We start from the raw sequence: 15625 nt of genomic DNA, 5'->3' as shown, positions 1-15625 counted from the left end.
TGTTGTCCCCTCTTTTTTTATAAATGACAAAGCTGACTGAAAACAGAAATTAACATCTTAAGGAAGTGGGTGGGGAGAATTTCTCGAGTTTCTCGGGTCTAGTACTGTACGGGGTGGGGTGAGGGGGTGGGAAGGTAACAAGACAAAGGGTTAACCTTTCAACCATTTGATCTACCAGAATCGACCAAGTTCATTGATTGGGAGTTCAAATGGGAATTGAACTGAGCTCACCTACCAATCAAGTGGGTTTAAGTATTTCCACGGGGCTCATTTGATTGAGGGTTTGGAAGCTAAAATACTTTGCCCAGGCAAGTGGTGGCTGTTGTGGGTGACCTGTTTGCACCCCCCGCCCTTTTTTTTGGGAGGGGGGGAAATAAATAAACGCAATGAGTGGCCGCCTGAGCCATGAAATGAACAGGTCCAGTTACAGTGAAATTCACAGCAATGGGTTGGTATCTGAAGCAGGCTCTCACTACACCCAGGACAGAATGGGGAGTCTCCCAGTGCCTGCAGCTCTCTCACTCAAAGGGGATTACTACTCGAGTCCGGACTCGCAATTTGGAGAGCCCAACAGGATAGCACTAGCCAGACCCTGGTACCCTATCTCTACCTCTGACGCTTGGGCACACGGGCCAGCGGTGGGACATCATCCTCATCAATCCAGCATCCTGCACGACGGCAGCTTCGAGGCGAGGCGGGAGGAGGGCCGCAAGGGTCCTGAGGCCAAGTACCCTTTCTGCACCCCTCCCTGCTGGAGGGGTGCTCCTTGCTTCCTTCCCCAGCAGCAGCAGCAGCTCCCCTCGGCCGGCTTGCCTTTGCCTCCCCCCAGCCCGCCTGCTCTCCACCTCGCCCTGTACCCTCCCAACCCAAGTTCGGCTCCATCTCCAGCCCAGACCCAGGGCAGCAGGCAACCTCCCAGTCCCCAGGTCAAGACGGAGAGCAGCCCGGAGCTGGAGGAAGGAACCAAAGGGACATCTCTGGACAGTGAGGACGAGGTGAGCGAACCCTACATGGAGCAAATTCCACGAACCCTTCCTGTAGTGAATATCTAAATTCCCACACTTTCACCCCCCACCCCCCCCCCAAAATCGACACTTTTTTTGACTTCCTAATCCTTCCTTTAAGAGCTATTCCACTCTGGCTAAAACCATTTTCCAACTACTTTTTTTTTGTATTCCAGTCTCTGTTAACCCTCCACTTTTTCTCCCCAGCCCAGATTCGTGAGTGAGAATCGGGGCATGGTTACAGCACAGAAGGCGCCTAATCGGCCCCTCTCGTCTGTGCCAGCCCCCTATTAAAGCGACCCACCTGTTCCCATTCCCTGGCCTTTTCGCTCAACCTGTTTGATCGATAGGCGAATTTCCCTGCAAATTCTCTTCCCCCAAATTACCTCGATTTAACGTCATTGCAACACCCACCGTCCTCCAATTCGGGATTTTTCCAGGGCCGTTCCCATATCTAGTATGATTTTCAAAAGCGCCCACCCCCTCAATCCTTCACTCATTCGTTCCTGTAGATAACTGATAGTTTTAAGGATTTCCAAACAGGAGCTTCCTACAGAAATGGATCCCCAGAGATGAGACTGGGACGCTTCTATATGTGGCTTTCACATAAACTGGGATCATTTCCCTGCCTTGTTGCACCCAGTGGCTTAAAAAAAATCCATGTGGTCACAAGCATGTCTGTGTATGTGTGTGAGAGAGACAGAGGGAGTGGGGGGAAGGGTCCCAGTCTGGACTTGCTGCTCTCAAAGTGACTGCAAGCAGGGATCTGCCTGGGGCAGAGAGTATGGAATTGTTTAATTTAATTCTTCTGAAGAACAGTCGTACGGACTCCAAACGTTAAACTCTGTCTTTCTCTCCACAGACGCTGTTAGACCTGCTGAGTTTTTTTTTTCCAGCAATTTTTGTTTTTGTTTCTGGAATTGTTTAATCTTGTGGACAATATTCTCCCGCCTGCCTCCGGATCTTAATTCACAAATTGCGAAGCTCAAAACTCCCCAGAAGGGATTTCTCCCTCCCCATCCCAGATTTAACATTAACTGGTCCTCCCGGGGGACGTGAGCACGAAAAAGCAGGTTTCCTTTCCTCTTTTCCTGTTTTGACCAGGAAACAATTTGCTCAGTGTTACTTTTTAGCAACGTGTCATCCTCTTTATTTTTGAGGTTTGTCTCCGGTTCAATTCTTAGTGGAATTGGTTTATTTCCTTTTCAGTCGGAGTTGACCTCGAGCAAAATCTTGCTTTTTTAAAATTCTCCTCCTTGTTTTCAAATCCACCCCCCACCCCCACCCCCATGGCCTCATCCCTCTGCATCTCTGTAATCTTCTCCAGATACACTCAATCCCACTCTAATTCCGGCCCTTTGAGCATCCCTGATTTTAACTGTTCCACCATTGGTGACCGTGCCTTCAACTGCCTGAGCCCCAAGATCTAGAATTCCCTCCCTATACCTCGTCCCACTTTCTTTCTCTTAAGATGCTCCTTTAAATCTTGTCCTTGACCAAGTTTTTGGTCACCTGATGTATTATCTCCTTACTTGGTGAATGTCATAATGTTCCTGTGAATGCACTTGGGGTGTTATTTAAATAGCATTATTTAAATATTTATTTAAATATCATTTAAATGTGATATAAGTTGTTAGGGGGAGGGGAGACACTATTGTCCTCCATGTCTTTGGGTTTGGGGAGGACAGAACTAGAGAGAGAGAAAAAAAATAGCTGTGATTTCTGCTTTTGGATGTCAAGTGACACTTTTCCCCCTCTTTTCCCAACCCTGTGAAAGGGTGGCCCTCGTTGTCAATGGATGGCCTTGAATGTGGGTCAGAGGTGATCTGCTTTGACCAGGTTCCAGAGAGTGGATTTCTGTCTCCAATGTGGTAGGAATGGGGCAACTGGGGGGTGGGTGTTAGAGAGGAGCATTGAGATCTTTATTATATGCATGTCGGACCCCAACAAAAAGTGGGTTCTGATGTTATTATCAATAGGACAGCATTGAGTGGTCTAAAGATAAATATAAATATAAAGGTAAGGCAGTATTCAAAACAAAACCTCAATAAAGATGAATGGTTCTTGAAATTTTTTGTGGGGGGGTGGTTGGGTGCAGTGGCCGTGTCATGTGTGGAATGCAATCAGTCAGACCTGAATAATGATTGTAGTGTTTTGTGAGTAAAACTCCAGCATATCAGTTGCCTTTGAGAAAGGAGGAGAATTTCAAACAGTTTTTATCTTCTCTGGAATTTTACCTGTGGCTGACTCCCAACTCGTTCAAAAGTCCAGGAGAGGCAGTGTCGGTGATAGGACGGAAATTTAAAAGTGGGGGGGTGGGGTGTGTTGGGGTGGGGGGGATGGAAAGAGGGATTGAGATCAGTTGACCTGGTGGCAATATTTCTAGCTTAGGAGGTTCAAGAACGATCTGCCCAGGTTCCTGCTATTAGACTATAAAATGTAGGCGCAGAAGTAGGCCATTTGGCCCATCAAGTCCACTCCACTGTTCAATGAGATCATGGATCATGGTTGATCTGATAATCCTCAACTCCACTTTCCTGCCTTTTCCCCATAACCCTTGATTCCTTTACTGATTAAAAATCTCTTATCTCAGCCTTGAATATACTTAACAACCCAGCCTCTAAAGCCCTTTGCGATAAAGAATTCCACAGATTCACTACCCTCTGAGAGAAGAAATTCCTCCTCATCTCTGTTTTAAATGGATGACCCCTTCCTCTGAGATTATGCCCTCTGGTCCTAGCCTCTCCCAGAAAGGGAAACTACCTCTCAGCATCCACCCTGTCAAGCCCCCTAAGAATCTTGTGTTTCAATAATGTCACCTCTCATTCTTCTAAATCCAATGAGTGCAGGCCCAACCTACTCGACCTCTCATAAGAAAATCATTCCATCCCCAGGATCAACCTAGTGAACTTTATCTTTCCTTAGATAAGGGAACCAAAACTGTTCAGTGTTCTAGGTCTGTCAGACTTGTCTCAATGGAGGCACCCTTGCCCCGGAGCGTGTTCAAGCCTCACTCCAAGATAGGAGTGCATACTAATGTCTGACACACTGCAAGCGCAGTGCTGAGGGAGTGCTGCACCGTCCACTCATGCTAATTTTCAGATGAGATGTTAAATTGAGGCCCTTCTGTCTTCGTGGGGGTTGTGGTGGAGGCTGGCAGTGGAGAGAGGGAGGGAATGCAAACAGATGCATGGAACATCACTTTTTAAAAAAAAAAACTCCAGATTACATGGGTATTTATTATCATTGCTGTTTGTGGGATCTTGCTGTGCATAAGTCAGTTGCTGCTTTCCTCACATTACAGATGACATCAACGTCAACTCTTTTCTTCTCCGCCGATGCTGCCAGACCTGCTGAGTTTTTCCAGGTAATTCTGTTTTTGTTACAGATGACAATTCATCATTGAGTATAAAGTGCTTTGGGAAGTGTGCAAAGTGTGATATAAATGCAAGTTATTTTCTATCTTTTCTGATTTCTCTTCCCCCTCCCCCCACCACCCCCTTGATTAGGCGTCATCTCTGTTCTGTGCTCCCTATGTTCCTTTTAGTTGGACTGAATGCTGTTGTTTATTGTTGGAGAACTCAACTGCTAGATTTAGAGAATCTGGGACAAAAGGGCTTGCTGCCCTTTCACTCCCTGGAAAAGAGAGACTGGGTGTCCACCCTTCATGAGAGCTGATTAGTGAGAATAAACAAAGTTAGGGGGAGGAATAAGCCTGAAAAAGGGACAGGTGCACCAGTTTTTATTCTTTCATACAATGTGGGCATCACCGGCAAGGCCAGAATTTGTTGCCTATCCCTAATTACCCTTGAACTGAGTGGCTTGCTAGGCTATTTCTGAGGGCAATTCAGAGTCAACCACATTGCTGTGGATCTGGAGTCACGTAGGCCAGGCCAGGTAAGGACAGCAGATTTCCTTCCCTAAAGGGAACCAGATGGATTTTTATGACAATCAATGATGACTGCTGTGGTCACCATTATTGAGACTAGCTAGCTTTATATTCAGATTTATTAATTAAATTCATATTCCACCAGCTGCTGTGGTGGGATTTGAACCCATGTCCCCAGAGCAATAATTTGGACCCCTGGATCACTGGGCCTGTGGCATTACCACTACTCCACCATCTCCCCAAATCTCTCCTGGTTCAGGGAACCCTGCGGACTAACTGGATGTAGACCGTGATTGAGGACGGTAAAGTGTTGAAACAGGCTTAGCAGAAGGAGATTGCAAAGATGATACGGTTTTACTTGAATGTAAAAGATCGATGCTGGATGACGGACAACTAGCTTCAGGAGAGGAATTAGTAGTCTAACTACAACTGAATGATGCTGCAGAATTTAAGAACGTTGATGGCTTTAGGTTGACTTCTGAAATAAAATGATTGTATTTGATTTAGCAAAGAATTATTCAATGTTTGTCATGTATATGAGGAACTATTGCAGGGATCCATTAAATAGGCAGACCAGTCTTGGCAAGGAAGTTTGTGGGTTAAATGAGCTGTGAATGACATGGTTTTAGCAGCAGCTTCTTTGGGGTGACGGTGTCTCGGAATGAAGCTCGAGTTTGTTCATAAAGCACATACAAATACTGTCCAACTCTTTGAGTACAGGGGAGATCACAGAATGGTTACAGCACAGAAGGGGGCCCATTTGGCCTGTCGTGTCTGTGCTGGCTCTACAAAGGAGCGGTTCACCTAGTGCCTCTCCCTGCATTTTCACTGTAGCCCTGCACACTCTTGAGATCCTCGATTGACCTTGCCTCTACCATACACTTGGGCAGCGCATTCCAGTCCTAACCACTTGCTGTTAAAAGTTTTTCATCATATGAACTTATGGCAGGAGTAGGCCACGCAGCCCCACAAGCCTGCTTCGCCATTCAATTAGATTGTAGCTGATCAGATTTAAACCTCAACCCCACATTTCTGCCGATGCCTGTTAACCTGTCACCTTGCTGATCAAGAATCCGTGTATCTTTGCCTTAAATATTCAAAGACTCTTGCTTCTGCTGCCTTTTGAGGAAGTGAGCTCTAAAGGCTCACAACCCTTATGTCACTATTGCTTCATTTGTCAGTTATGTGCCCTCTGATTCTCAATCCTCCCTCCAATCTGAGGTGTCTCCCCATCTACTCTGTCCAGGCCCCTCTAGATTTTGAACACCTCTATCAAATCTCCTCTCAACTGTCTCTTCTCCGAAGAAAACAGTCCCAACTTCTCCAAACTTTCTAGGTTGCTGATCATCCCTGGCTGACTTGGATCAATGATTCAACTTGATTCGGGGGAGGTGGTGTAGTGGCATTGTTTGGGAATCTGGGTTTGAATCCCACCACAGCAAATGGGACAGAGTAGATGGGGAGAAACTGTGTTCCCAATGGTGGAGAGACAGATTTTAGTGATTGGCAACATTGAGGAAAAATGTTTCCTTTTTGTGCTGAGTGGTTAGGATCTGGAATGTACTGCCCGAGTGTGTGGCGCAAGCTGTTCCAATTGTGGCTTTCAAAAGAGAATTGAATAATTTTTCTGAAGAGAAATTTGCAGAGCTACAGGGAAAAAGGCAGGGGAGTGATACTAGCTGTGTTCTTGCAGAGGGCCAGCATGGACATGATGGGCTGAATGGCCTCATTGTGTGTTGTAACTATTCTATAAGGGCACAGATTTAAGGTAACTGTCAAATGGAGCAATGGGGACATCAGGGTTGTGAGCCCTTGGACCTCACTTCCTCAAAAGGCAGTGCAAGTAGAGTCTTTGAATATTTTTAAGGCAGAGCTAGATAGATTCTTGATCAGCAAGGGGGTGACAGGCTATCAGGGGTAGGAGCTGAGGTGAACTGCTTCTTTGTAGATTCTAGGGCTTTTGATTTTTGCAGTTTTCTCCTTCCCTAAGGAAGGATACACTTGGGAGAAGGTGCAAACAAGTTTTGCTGGATTGCGAGCCCTCCTATGAGGGGAGATTGTGTAGACTGGGCCTACATTTTCTGGTGTTTAGATGAATGAGAGATGAGCTGAAACAGATGATAGGCTTGTTTTCCTGACTGGAGAGCCCAGACATGGGAGTCAGTGTCAGGTTAGGGGTTGGCCATTTGGGGCTGAGGTGAGGAGAAACGTCAGCTTGAGATGGCTGTGGATCTTTGGGAGGCTGCAGATGCTTAGAGGTTGTGTATTCGAAGCGAACCCCTCGACAAACAGCACTAAACAGATGACCTGGTCATTATCACATTGCTGTTTGTGACATCTTGCTGTGTGCAAATTGGCTGCTGCGCTTCCTATATATGTAACAACAAGGTCTACGTTCAAAAGCACCTCACTGAAATATAAAGCATTTTAAGATGACTTGAGGTCATAAAAGGCTTTGCTTAAAATGTAAAGTGTGTCCTGCTTTTCTTGTCTTCATTGATACAGCCACTGTCTTAGGCTGCCTTTGTATCCCCGCAGTTTGAAATGGCAGATGGAGTCACTGGAAAATGGAGATTTAATAATAATACACAATATATAAATGATATATTTTATTTATTATATCATATATTATTTTCTTATCTACCCTTTCAAACCTGCTCTGTACGCTTCTGATCATGACAGACAGATTTCAATGCCAGTGATTTAAAGGAATCTCTTTGATTCCCCAATGGCACTGTCTGATGTAGAACATAGCATACAAATTAGGAGCAGGCTGTTTGGTGGCTCAAGTCTGCTCTGCCATTCAACAAGATTCTGCCTAATCTGATTTGCAGCCTCAACACCACTACCCTGCCTGCCTACCTTGATATCCCTTGATTCTCTCGTTAGTCAAAAATCTATCTACCTCTGCCTTAAAATATTAATGGCCCTGCCTCCACCGCTCTCTGGGGAAGAGAGAGTTCCAAAGATTCACGACCCTCGGAGAATTTCTTCTCATCTGTCTTAAATGGGAGACCACTAATTTTTTAAACGATCCCCTGGTTCTAGTCTCTCCCACAAGGGGAAAGAACCTTTCAGCATCCACTCTGTCGAGTCCCCTCAGGATCTTGTGTTTCAATAAAATCCCCCCTCATTCATCTAAACTCCAATGGATACAGACCCAGCCTGTCCAACCTTTCGTCGTAACACAGACCCATCATCCCAGGTAGCGGTCGAGAGAACATTCTCCAAACTGCTTATGACACGTTTATATCCTTACTAAAAACGAGGAGACCCCAACTGTACACAGTACTCGATGTGGTCTCACCAATATCTTGAACAACTGTAGCAAAACATCCCTACTTCTATGTTCCATTCCCCTTGCACCCCAAACAACAACACTCCATTTGCCTTCCTAATCACTTGCATATAACTGGGAACTGGATTTAAAAAAAAAAAAATTGAGGGAATGAGTGGGTGAATGTGAGCATTGGAACATGATGGCTGCAGCTCCCTCTTAGCCATGCATGGTGCCTTGTTGACTAGACACCAGCTATAGTGATTCCAGTCAATGCTGGATGTTGTACATGTAGAGCGGTTTGACAAATTGATCCTGTGGGTAGCTGAGTCATGTGGCTCAGGACAATGAGGTTGAGCCCTTGGGCTGTGCTGTGTTAACTCCTCTCAGCCAGCTTGGTAGAGGTGCTACATTGGCTGGGGAGGTGCAAAAATGAAATGGTTTTGTACTGTGACGTGTCAGGGGTATGGTATCCTCATTGCTGAGGGTATGTTGAAGTTACTATACAAAAGGAAGTCGCTGATGCTCCCGTGGCGTCCTGAGGGAATGCGGCGCTGTCAGAGGTGCTGCCTTTCAGATGAAACAAACTGAGGTCACCTCCGGTGGCGGTAAAAGATCCCGTTGTAGTATTTTGAAGAACAGGGAGTTCTCTCAACCAGCATCACTAGTGGCCAACATTATCTTGTTGCCATTTGTGAGATCTTGCTGTGCATAATTTGGCCTACATTAGAACATTGACTGCACTTGGGAAGTAAAGTACTTCTTTGGTTGAAAAGTGTTTTTTGATGTCCTGAGATTGAGAGAAGCGTGATTATAAGAGTTGGAATCATTGACATAGAAGGCCATTTAGCCCATTGAGTGTATCTTTTCTTGCTCTGTGCACTTGCATGTGAAGGCTGGAAGTTGGCTGAGGTTATTATAGTGATTGTCACTTGTGGGTTTGTACTATTAGCGACTAGTCAATTCCTTCAAGTAAGACGCAGGTAGCTGGAATGGCCTCCGAGAAACCATTGTGATTTAATACAATTACACAGGGTTTCCCAAACTGGTGTGTGTGGGCGGGGCAGGGGGTTGGGGGGGTCGGTGGTGTTGGTTATGACACCCAATGGGGTTGGGGGATGAGATTCTGGAATCCTGGGCTTTGCAGCAGCAATGGCTGCTGGGGAACTCTGAATATTGACAGCTGTGAGGCCCCTTTTAAATTCTTATTTATTTTTAAACATTAGGCAGGGGAGATGGTGGCGTGTTGGTAATGCTGCTGGGTGAGTAATCCAGAGGCCCAGCCTAATGCTCTGAGGATAGGGGTTCAAATCCCACCATTGTAGCTGGTGCCTTTGAATTCCAATAAATCTGGAAAATACTAGTCTTATGATGGTGACCATGAAACGATTATTCCAAATTGTCATGAAAACCCATCTGGTTCACAGCAAATTTTGGGCCTTGAAATAGGGTTGCAGTGGGTAAAAGTTTAGAAAGCGCTGTCAACAGTAACAGCTGGTGATTTTTGTTGCAGGAAACGCTCACTTCTGAGGATTTGGAGCAGTTTGCTAAAGAGCTGAAGAGGAAGCGGATTATTATGGGCTTCACACAGGCTGAGGTGGGCCTGGCCCTTGGGACTTTGTACGGTAGGTCCGATGCAAGTTTGATAGGTGATTTTAAAAAGGCTGTATCACAAATAAATAGGAAGCAGAGGAGCGATTTCTTTTTTGTAAAAATGGCCTTCGTTGGCAAACTTAATTGGTGTCAGTCATGGCTTAGGGGGCAGCATGACTGCATCAGGAGAATTTAATTTTGTTTTGGAGAACTGGAAATGAGTTAAAGGTTGTTAACCTTGTCACACAAAGTTCCGAATAGGCTAAGTCCTAAACCACAAGATTAGACCACAGCCTATGATCTCTTTTGTTTTTGTTGCATTTTTTTTGAGTCCCTTTGCACCTTTTGATGGTGACTTGCTCATCCTGGAAATGGATTTAATAGGTTACATACATAAAGAAAAAGCCCCACTCAAGCCGCCTCCCATCTTTCCTCCTCTAAATCCATCATCGTAACCCTCCATTCCCTTCTCCGTCATATCCTTGTCTAGTTTCCACCTTAACTACATCTGCACTATTTACTTAATCACTCCCTGTGGTAACAAGTTCCACATTCTCACCACTCTCTGGGTAAAGAGATTTCCCCTGAATTCCCTATTGGATTTCTGATGACTATCTTATATTGATGGCATCTAGTTCTGCTCTTCCACACAAGAGGAAACATTCTCTCTTATCCACTCGATCAAAACCTTTCAGAATTTTAAAGACCTCTATTAAGTCACCCCTCTCTCAAGAGAAAAGAGACCCAGTCTGTCAATCCTTTCCTGATATGTGATATGCATAGCTGGGATTATCCTTGTAAATTTTCTCTGCACCCACTGCAGTGTCTCTACCTAATAATATCTGGTGACCAGAACTGCATGCAGTGTGGTCGGACTAAATTTCAATACCAGTTTGGAAACGCTTCCTTCAACAATTGCCAACTGGTCTCCTGGTGAAAGTGATCATCCTTCATGTGTGAAGCTGGTGAAGGGTATTCAACTTTGAAGGGCATCACAGTGAGCTCATTCCTGACCTTACCAGCTGGAGTTGTTGGGATAATGAGTGGGAGGGGAAGGACTGCTAAATTTCTACCCCCATCGCTCCACTTGCAGAGGTGCTGAGGCCAATTAATGGCACTACCTTGCCCAAAATTGGGCATTTCCACAGGGGGTGCACCATGGACACTCTTTTGACCAGCTGATGTGTTGGAGCTTGTGCTGCAGCTTTAAGGGGATGGAGAGGGTGTTAGAGGTAAATCTTTACTTGACTGCAGTGTAGCCTCTTGCCTGTGTGTGTCCAATTGTATTGACAATAGGCAGGTCCTTTCTGTGCTGGGAGATGCTAGGTCTGCCTTAAATGATTTCCCTTTGTCTGTTTAATGGTGTGTTGACTAATAGCCACTAATCAGTTTGGTGATTTTTTTTTTCCTCTTATCTGGGTGTGAATGACCCTGTACTGTGCTTCTGGTCCTGCCCTGGGAATAAATGATCCATTGTGCCCTGCCAGTGCAACATGGCTGCTGATACCCGCCTGTGCTTGCCCACTGGTCTGTGCACGAGCAGAAATCCAGTGATGTCACTCTGCAATGCCCAGCCCTCCATGTGTCAATGACATCACCACGCGCACACCATCTGCCTGTTTCTGTGCTGATTCTGGGAAGAAGAGTTTTGATTTGTTTGCAGGATGCGATTATATTGGTCATTTCTCGTCATTCACTCTAACTTTAGATATTAAAGAAACGGGTATTTCTAGTAAATTCAAATGTCTCAAGCTTGCAGTTTGTACAAAGTCAGAACCACTCTGTGCCAAAGGTAAGTTTACCAGAGCTGTCACTTGCAGAGGTGGAACGGCTAAACTGGTAGAACTGTACGTGTGCAGCATTGGCAGCAAACACAGCCTAAACGATCTTCCCTGTGGCTTGGTGAGCAAACTTGCTGCTCAATCTGGTATTGGAATGGGGGGGTGGGTAGTGGTGATGGTGGAGGTTGAGGAGGAGGGGATCAGAGGAAGAGAGTCTGAGGTGGTTGTAGGAGCAGCAGGGGTTCCAGTTGGTGGTGATCTGCAATGGGCCTCAGTGTTGTTGTGGCTGGCTGCGGAGCAATTGGCTGGGGTGACAGAGGACAGCAAGTACCCGATGGCTGCCTCTCCCAAGCCCTTTGAGGAAGGGCAAAAATAATTTTCTTGGCTCTGTGAATGGAGCAGATTTGGGGTATGAACCTGCTCCAAGGTGCCCCTCCCTCTATTGGTGCCATCATGCTGGGTACTGCTGCCCATATTCAAGAAAAGGACAAACTTGCCAATGTAGGAAACAGCTACATGCACAGCAATATCCCACTAATAGCACTGTGAAGACAACCAGGTACCCTGTTTTGGTGACCTTAGGTTGAAAGGTAAATATTGGCCAGGGCACTGGGAGAACTTCCCTCTTCTTTCCATCTCTCCCACTTGAAAGGGCAGATGAGGCCTTGGTTTAACATATCATTGGAAAGACGTCACCTCTGGCAGTGCAGAGCTCCCTTGGTACTGCCCATGAGGTGTGTCGAACTGAAGGATGTGCTCGAATCTCTGAAGTGGAGACTCGAACCCATGACTTTGTGACTCGGGTGAGAATGACACCCACTGACTTTCCTTTATACTTTCATGGGATGTAGGCATTGCTGACCTTGCCAGTATTTGCCTATCCCTAATTGCCCTTGAACTGAGTAGCTTGCTCGGCCATTTCAGAGGGGCAGTTAAGAGTCAACCACATTGCTATGGGTCTGGAGTCACATGTAGGCCAGACCTGGTAAGGACAGTAGATTTCCTTCCCTAAAGGACATTAGTGAACCAGATGGGTGTTTTACAACAATTGGTGAGTAGTTTCATGATCTATTACTGAGACTAAGTTTACATTCCAGATTTAATTTTTTTTAATTGAATTTAAATTCCACCAGCTGCTGTGGAGGGATTTGAGCCCAGGGCATCGGGTCTCTGGTCCTGTGACATTATCACTGTGATGCCACCGTCTTCCCCCAATTACAAGGATGGGCAGAAATGTTGATTTCTGCCTAAAGCAGGGTGGGATCCTCCTGGCCCATTAACGTCTATTTCCAGGCAATCCTCGCACGCGCCTGCCCTGGTAGTTTTCAAGCAGCCTTTGTTTTCCCCTCCCAGGCAAGATGTTCAGCCAGACGACCATCTGCAGGTTTGAAGCCCTACAGTTGAGCTACAAGAACATGTGTAAACTGAAGCCCCTGCTCCAGCGGTGGCTGGAGGCAGCCAAGAACAACGAGAACTTGCAAGAGGTGAGTGCAAAGTGAGTAGAGTGCAGCCCTCACTGGTCTGGCTCACGACTGAAGGGAATGCCAGCAAGTCCTGAACTGAGCAGAAAGGCTTTTTTTTATCCCAGGCAGTGATCAAAGAATATTTTATTTAAAAAAAAAAAAATCCTCCCCCCACCCCCAGCCAATAGTCCTGGGTTTCTAAATTGGATTTCTGGCCCTCTTGAGGGAATTGTGCATTTTCAGCTAGAAGGCCAGAGCAGTGATAGTTTATGTGCCACAGTATCTGTTGTGTGGGGCTGGCTAGATGGACCAGAGAGTCTGAGTCTTTTCATGTCTATCTGTCATACTCCTATACCAATTATCACTGGAAGTGTTTGTGAATGCGTGTGCCCCACCCCACCCACCCCCAGGTCAGGTTGTATACATGATGTATGTGAATGTGGGATTATGCACGATGCCCACCAGTCGATCAGCCAACCAGTCTTTCTGTTCAGATTCGGCTGCGAACTAGACAGAGGGGTCGTGCCCGTTTTGTTCTTTTTGAGTCAGGTCATTGTGTATAGAAACACTTTTTTCTTTAAAAAGAGAAAGAGATTTTCCCTTTTTTTGACTAGCTGTGCAGCATGGAGCAAACACAGGCTCCGACACGGAGACGGAAGCAGCGCACCAGCATCGATAATAACGTGAAGGGATCGCTGGAGGCCGCCTTCATGAAGTGTCCGAAACCCTCCACTCTGGAGATCACCCAGATTGCAGACGACCTCGATCTGGAGAAGGATGTAAGGAGGGTTTTGTGGGGGATTGGGGTGACCCAGGGCAGGGGATTAGCTTCTGGGAGAAATGCGAACAAGGGATATGTCTTGGGTTTTCAACAACAGTGCATTTATATAGCGCCTTTTAACATAGTGCTCTATCCCAAGCCATTTCACAGGTCAGTGGTAGCAATTTGACACTGAGCTACATAGAATCAAAGAATGATACCACACAGGGAGGAGGCATTTGGATAATCAGGCCTGTGCTGTTGGACTAATCCATCTTTGTTCTTTCTCAACAGCCGTGTCATTCTTTTATTTCCCCTTCGTATTTATCCAGTTTCCTTTTTGAAAGTGACAAGTGAACCTGCTTCCACCGCCCTTTCAGGCAGTGCAGTCCAGATCACAACTCGGTGTTTATTTAACATAAAAATCCTCGGGTTGTCTCTGGTATCTTTGCCAAACACCTTAAATCTCTGGTTACCAACCTTTCTGCCACTGTAAACAGAACAAGAAAGAGCAACAATCAAAGCCTTTCATGATTTGTGAACCCCTCCTCTATCCAACCTCCCCTTAAATTTCCCTGCTTTATGGATTAGGGAGCAGGAGTAGGCCATTCCATAAGATCATGGCTGATATGATTATGATCTCCACTCCATTTTCCTGTCTGCCTCCTGTGCCTACCCACCCCCACGATAACCCTTGACTCTCTCATAAACCAAAAATCTGTCTAACTGCCTTGAATGAATTCAATGAGCACTGCTCTCTGGGGAAGAGAATTCCACAGACTAACAACACTGTAAGACAAAGTTGTATTTAAAAAAAAAAAGAGCAGGAGTAGGCCATTTGGCCCCTTAAGCTTGCTGTGCCATTGAATAAGATCATGGCTGATCTGATAGTAAACTCAAATCTGCATCCCACCTACCCTGATAACCCATCACCCCCTCACTTACCAAGAATCTCTCCACCTCAAGACTCTTCCTGAAAAGGTGGAGAAAGCAGAGTTCCAGAGTTCACGACCCTCAATTTTTCACCTCATCTCCATTTTAAATAGGCAACCGCTTATTTTTAAACAGTGACCCCTGGTTCTAGGTTCTCCCACAAGAGGAAACAGCCTGTTCACACACACCCTGTCAAGACCCCTCAGGATCTTTATATGTCTCAATCAAATTGCCTCTTAAGCCTCTAAACTCCAGTGGATACAAGCTTAGCCTGCCAATTCTTCCTCATAAGAAACCCACACATTTCAGGTATTAGCCTGGTAAACCTTCTCTGAACTGCCTCCAACACATTTACATCCATCCTTAATAAGGTGACCAATATTCCAGATGTGATCTTGCTAGTGCTCTGCGAACTGAAGCATAACTTCCCTACTTTTGTATTCTATTCCCTTCACAAGAAATAACATTCTTGTTGCTTTCCTACTTGCTGTACCTGCATACTAGCCTTTTGCAATTCATCAGAACTCTGCAATCTCTCACCATTTAGATAATACTTTTTACTCTTTCTGCCAAAATGGATAATTTCACATATTCTCATATTATACTCCATTTGCCAGATCTTTGCCCACTCACTTAATCTATCTAGGTCCTTTTGTAGCTTCATTGTCTTCTTCACAACTTACTTTCAAACTATCTTTGTGTCTTTGGAAACCATCCCATCCATCCCTTCATCCAAGTCATTTATATAAATGGTAAACAGTTGAGGTCCCAGCACTGATCCCTGTGGTGCACCACTTGTTAGATCCTGCCAACCTGAAAAAGATCCAACTCTCTGCTTCCTGTTAGCCAGCCAATCTTCTATCTATGCTAATATGTTACCCCCAAGATCATGAACTTTTATTTTCTGCAATAGCCTTTTATATGG

The 15625-nt window shown here is 45.6% G+C and overlaps 1 protein-coding gene across 1 annotated transcript in view; it reads left to right on the top strand.

Annotated features, from left to right (window-relative positions):
• The first annotated feature begins 386 nt into the window (after window positions 1-386).
• LOC121291332 (POU domain, class 5, transcription factor 3-like) overlaps window positions 387-15625 on the top strand; it is a 28948-nt gene continuing 13709 nt past the window's right edge. The window contains exons 1-4 of the mRNA XM_041212401.1: window positions 387-995; window positions 9684-9795; window positions 12898-13028; window positions 13622-13786. Of these exons, the coding sequence (XP_041068335.1) occupies window positions 387-995; window positions 9684-9795; window positions 12898-13028; window positions 13622-13786 (1017 nt within the window). The remainder of the gene's footprint in view (window positions 996-9683; window positions 9796-12897; window positions 13029-13621; window positions 13787-15625) is intronic.

This window comes from Carcharodon carcharias, chromosome 19 (genome assembly GCF_017639515.1).
Source record: "Carcharodon carcharias isolate sCarCar2 chromosome 19, sCarCar2.pri, whole genome shotgun sequence".
Classification (NCBI taxonomy): Eukaryota; Metazoa; Chordata; class Chondrichthyes; order Lamniformes; family Lamnidae; genus Carcharodon; species Carcharodon carcharias.
This window is presented reverse-complemented; position numbering and strand designations above follow the sequence as displayed.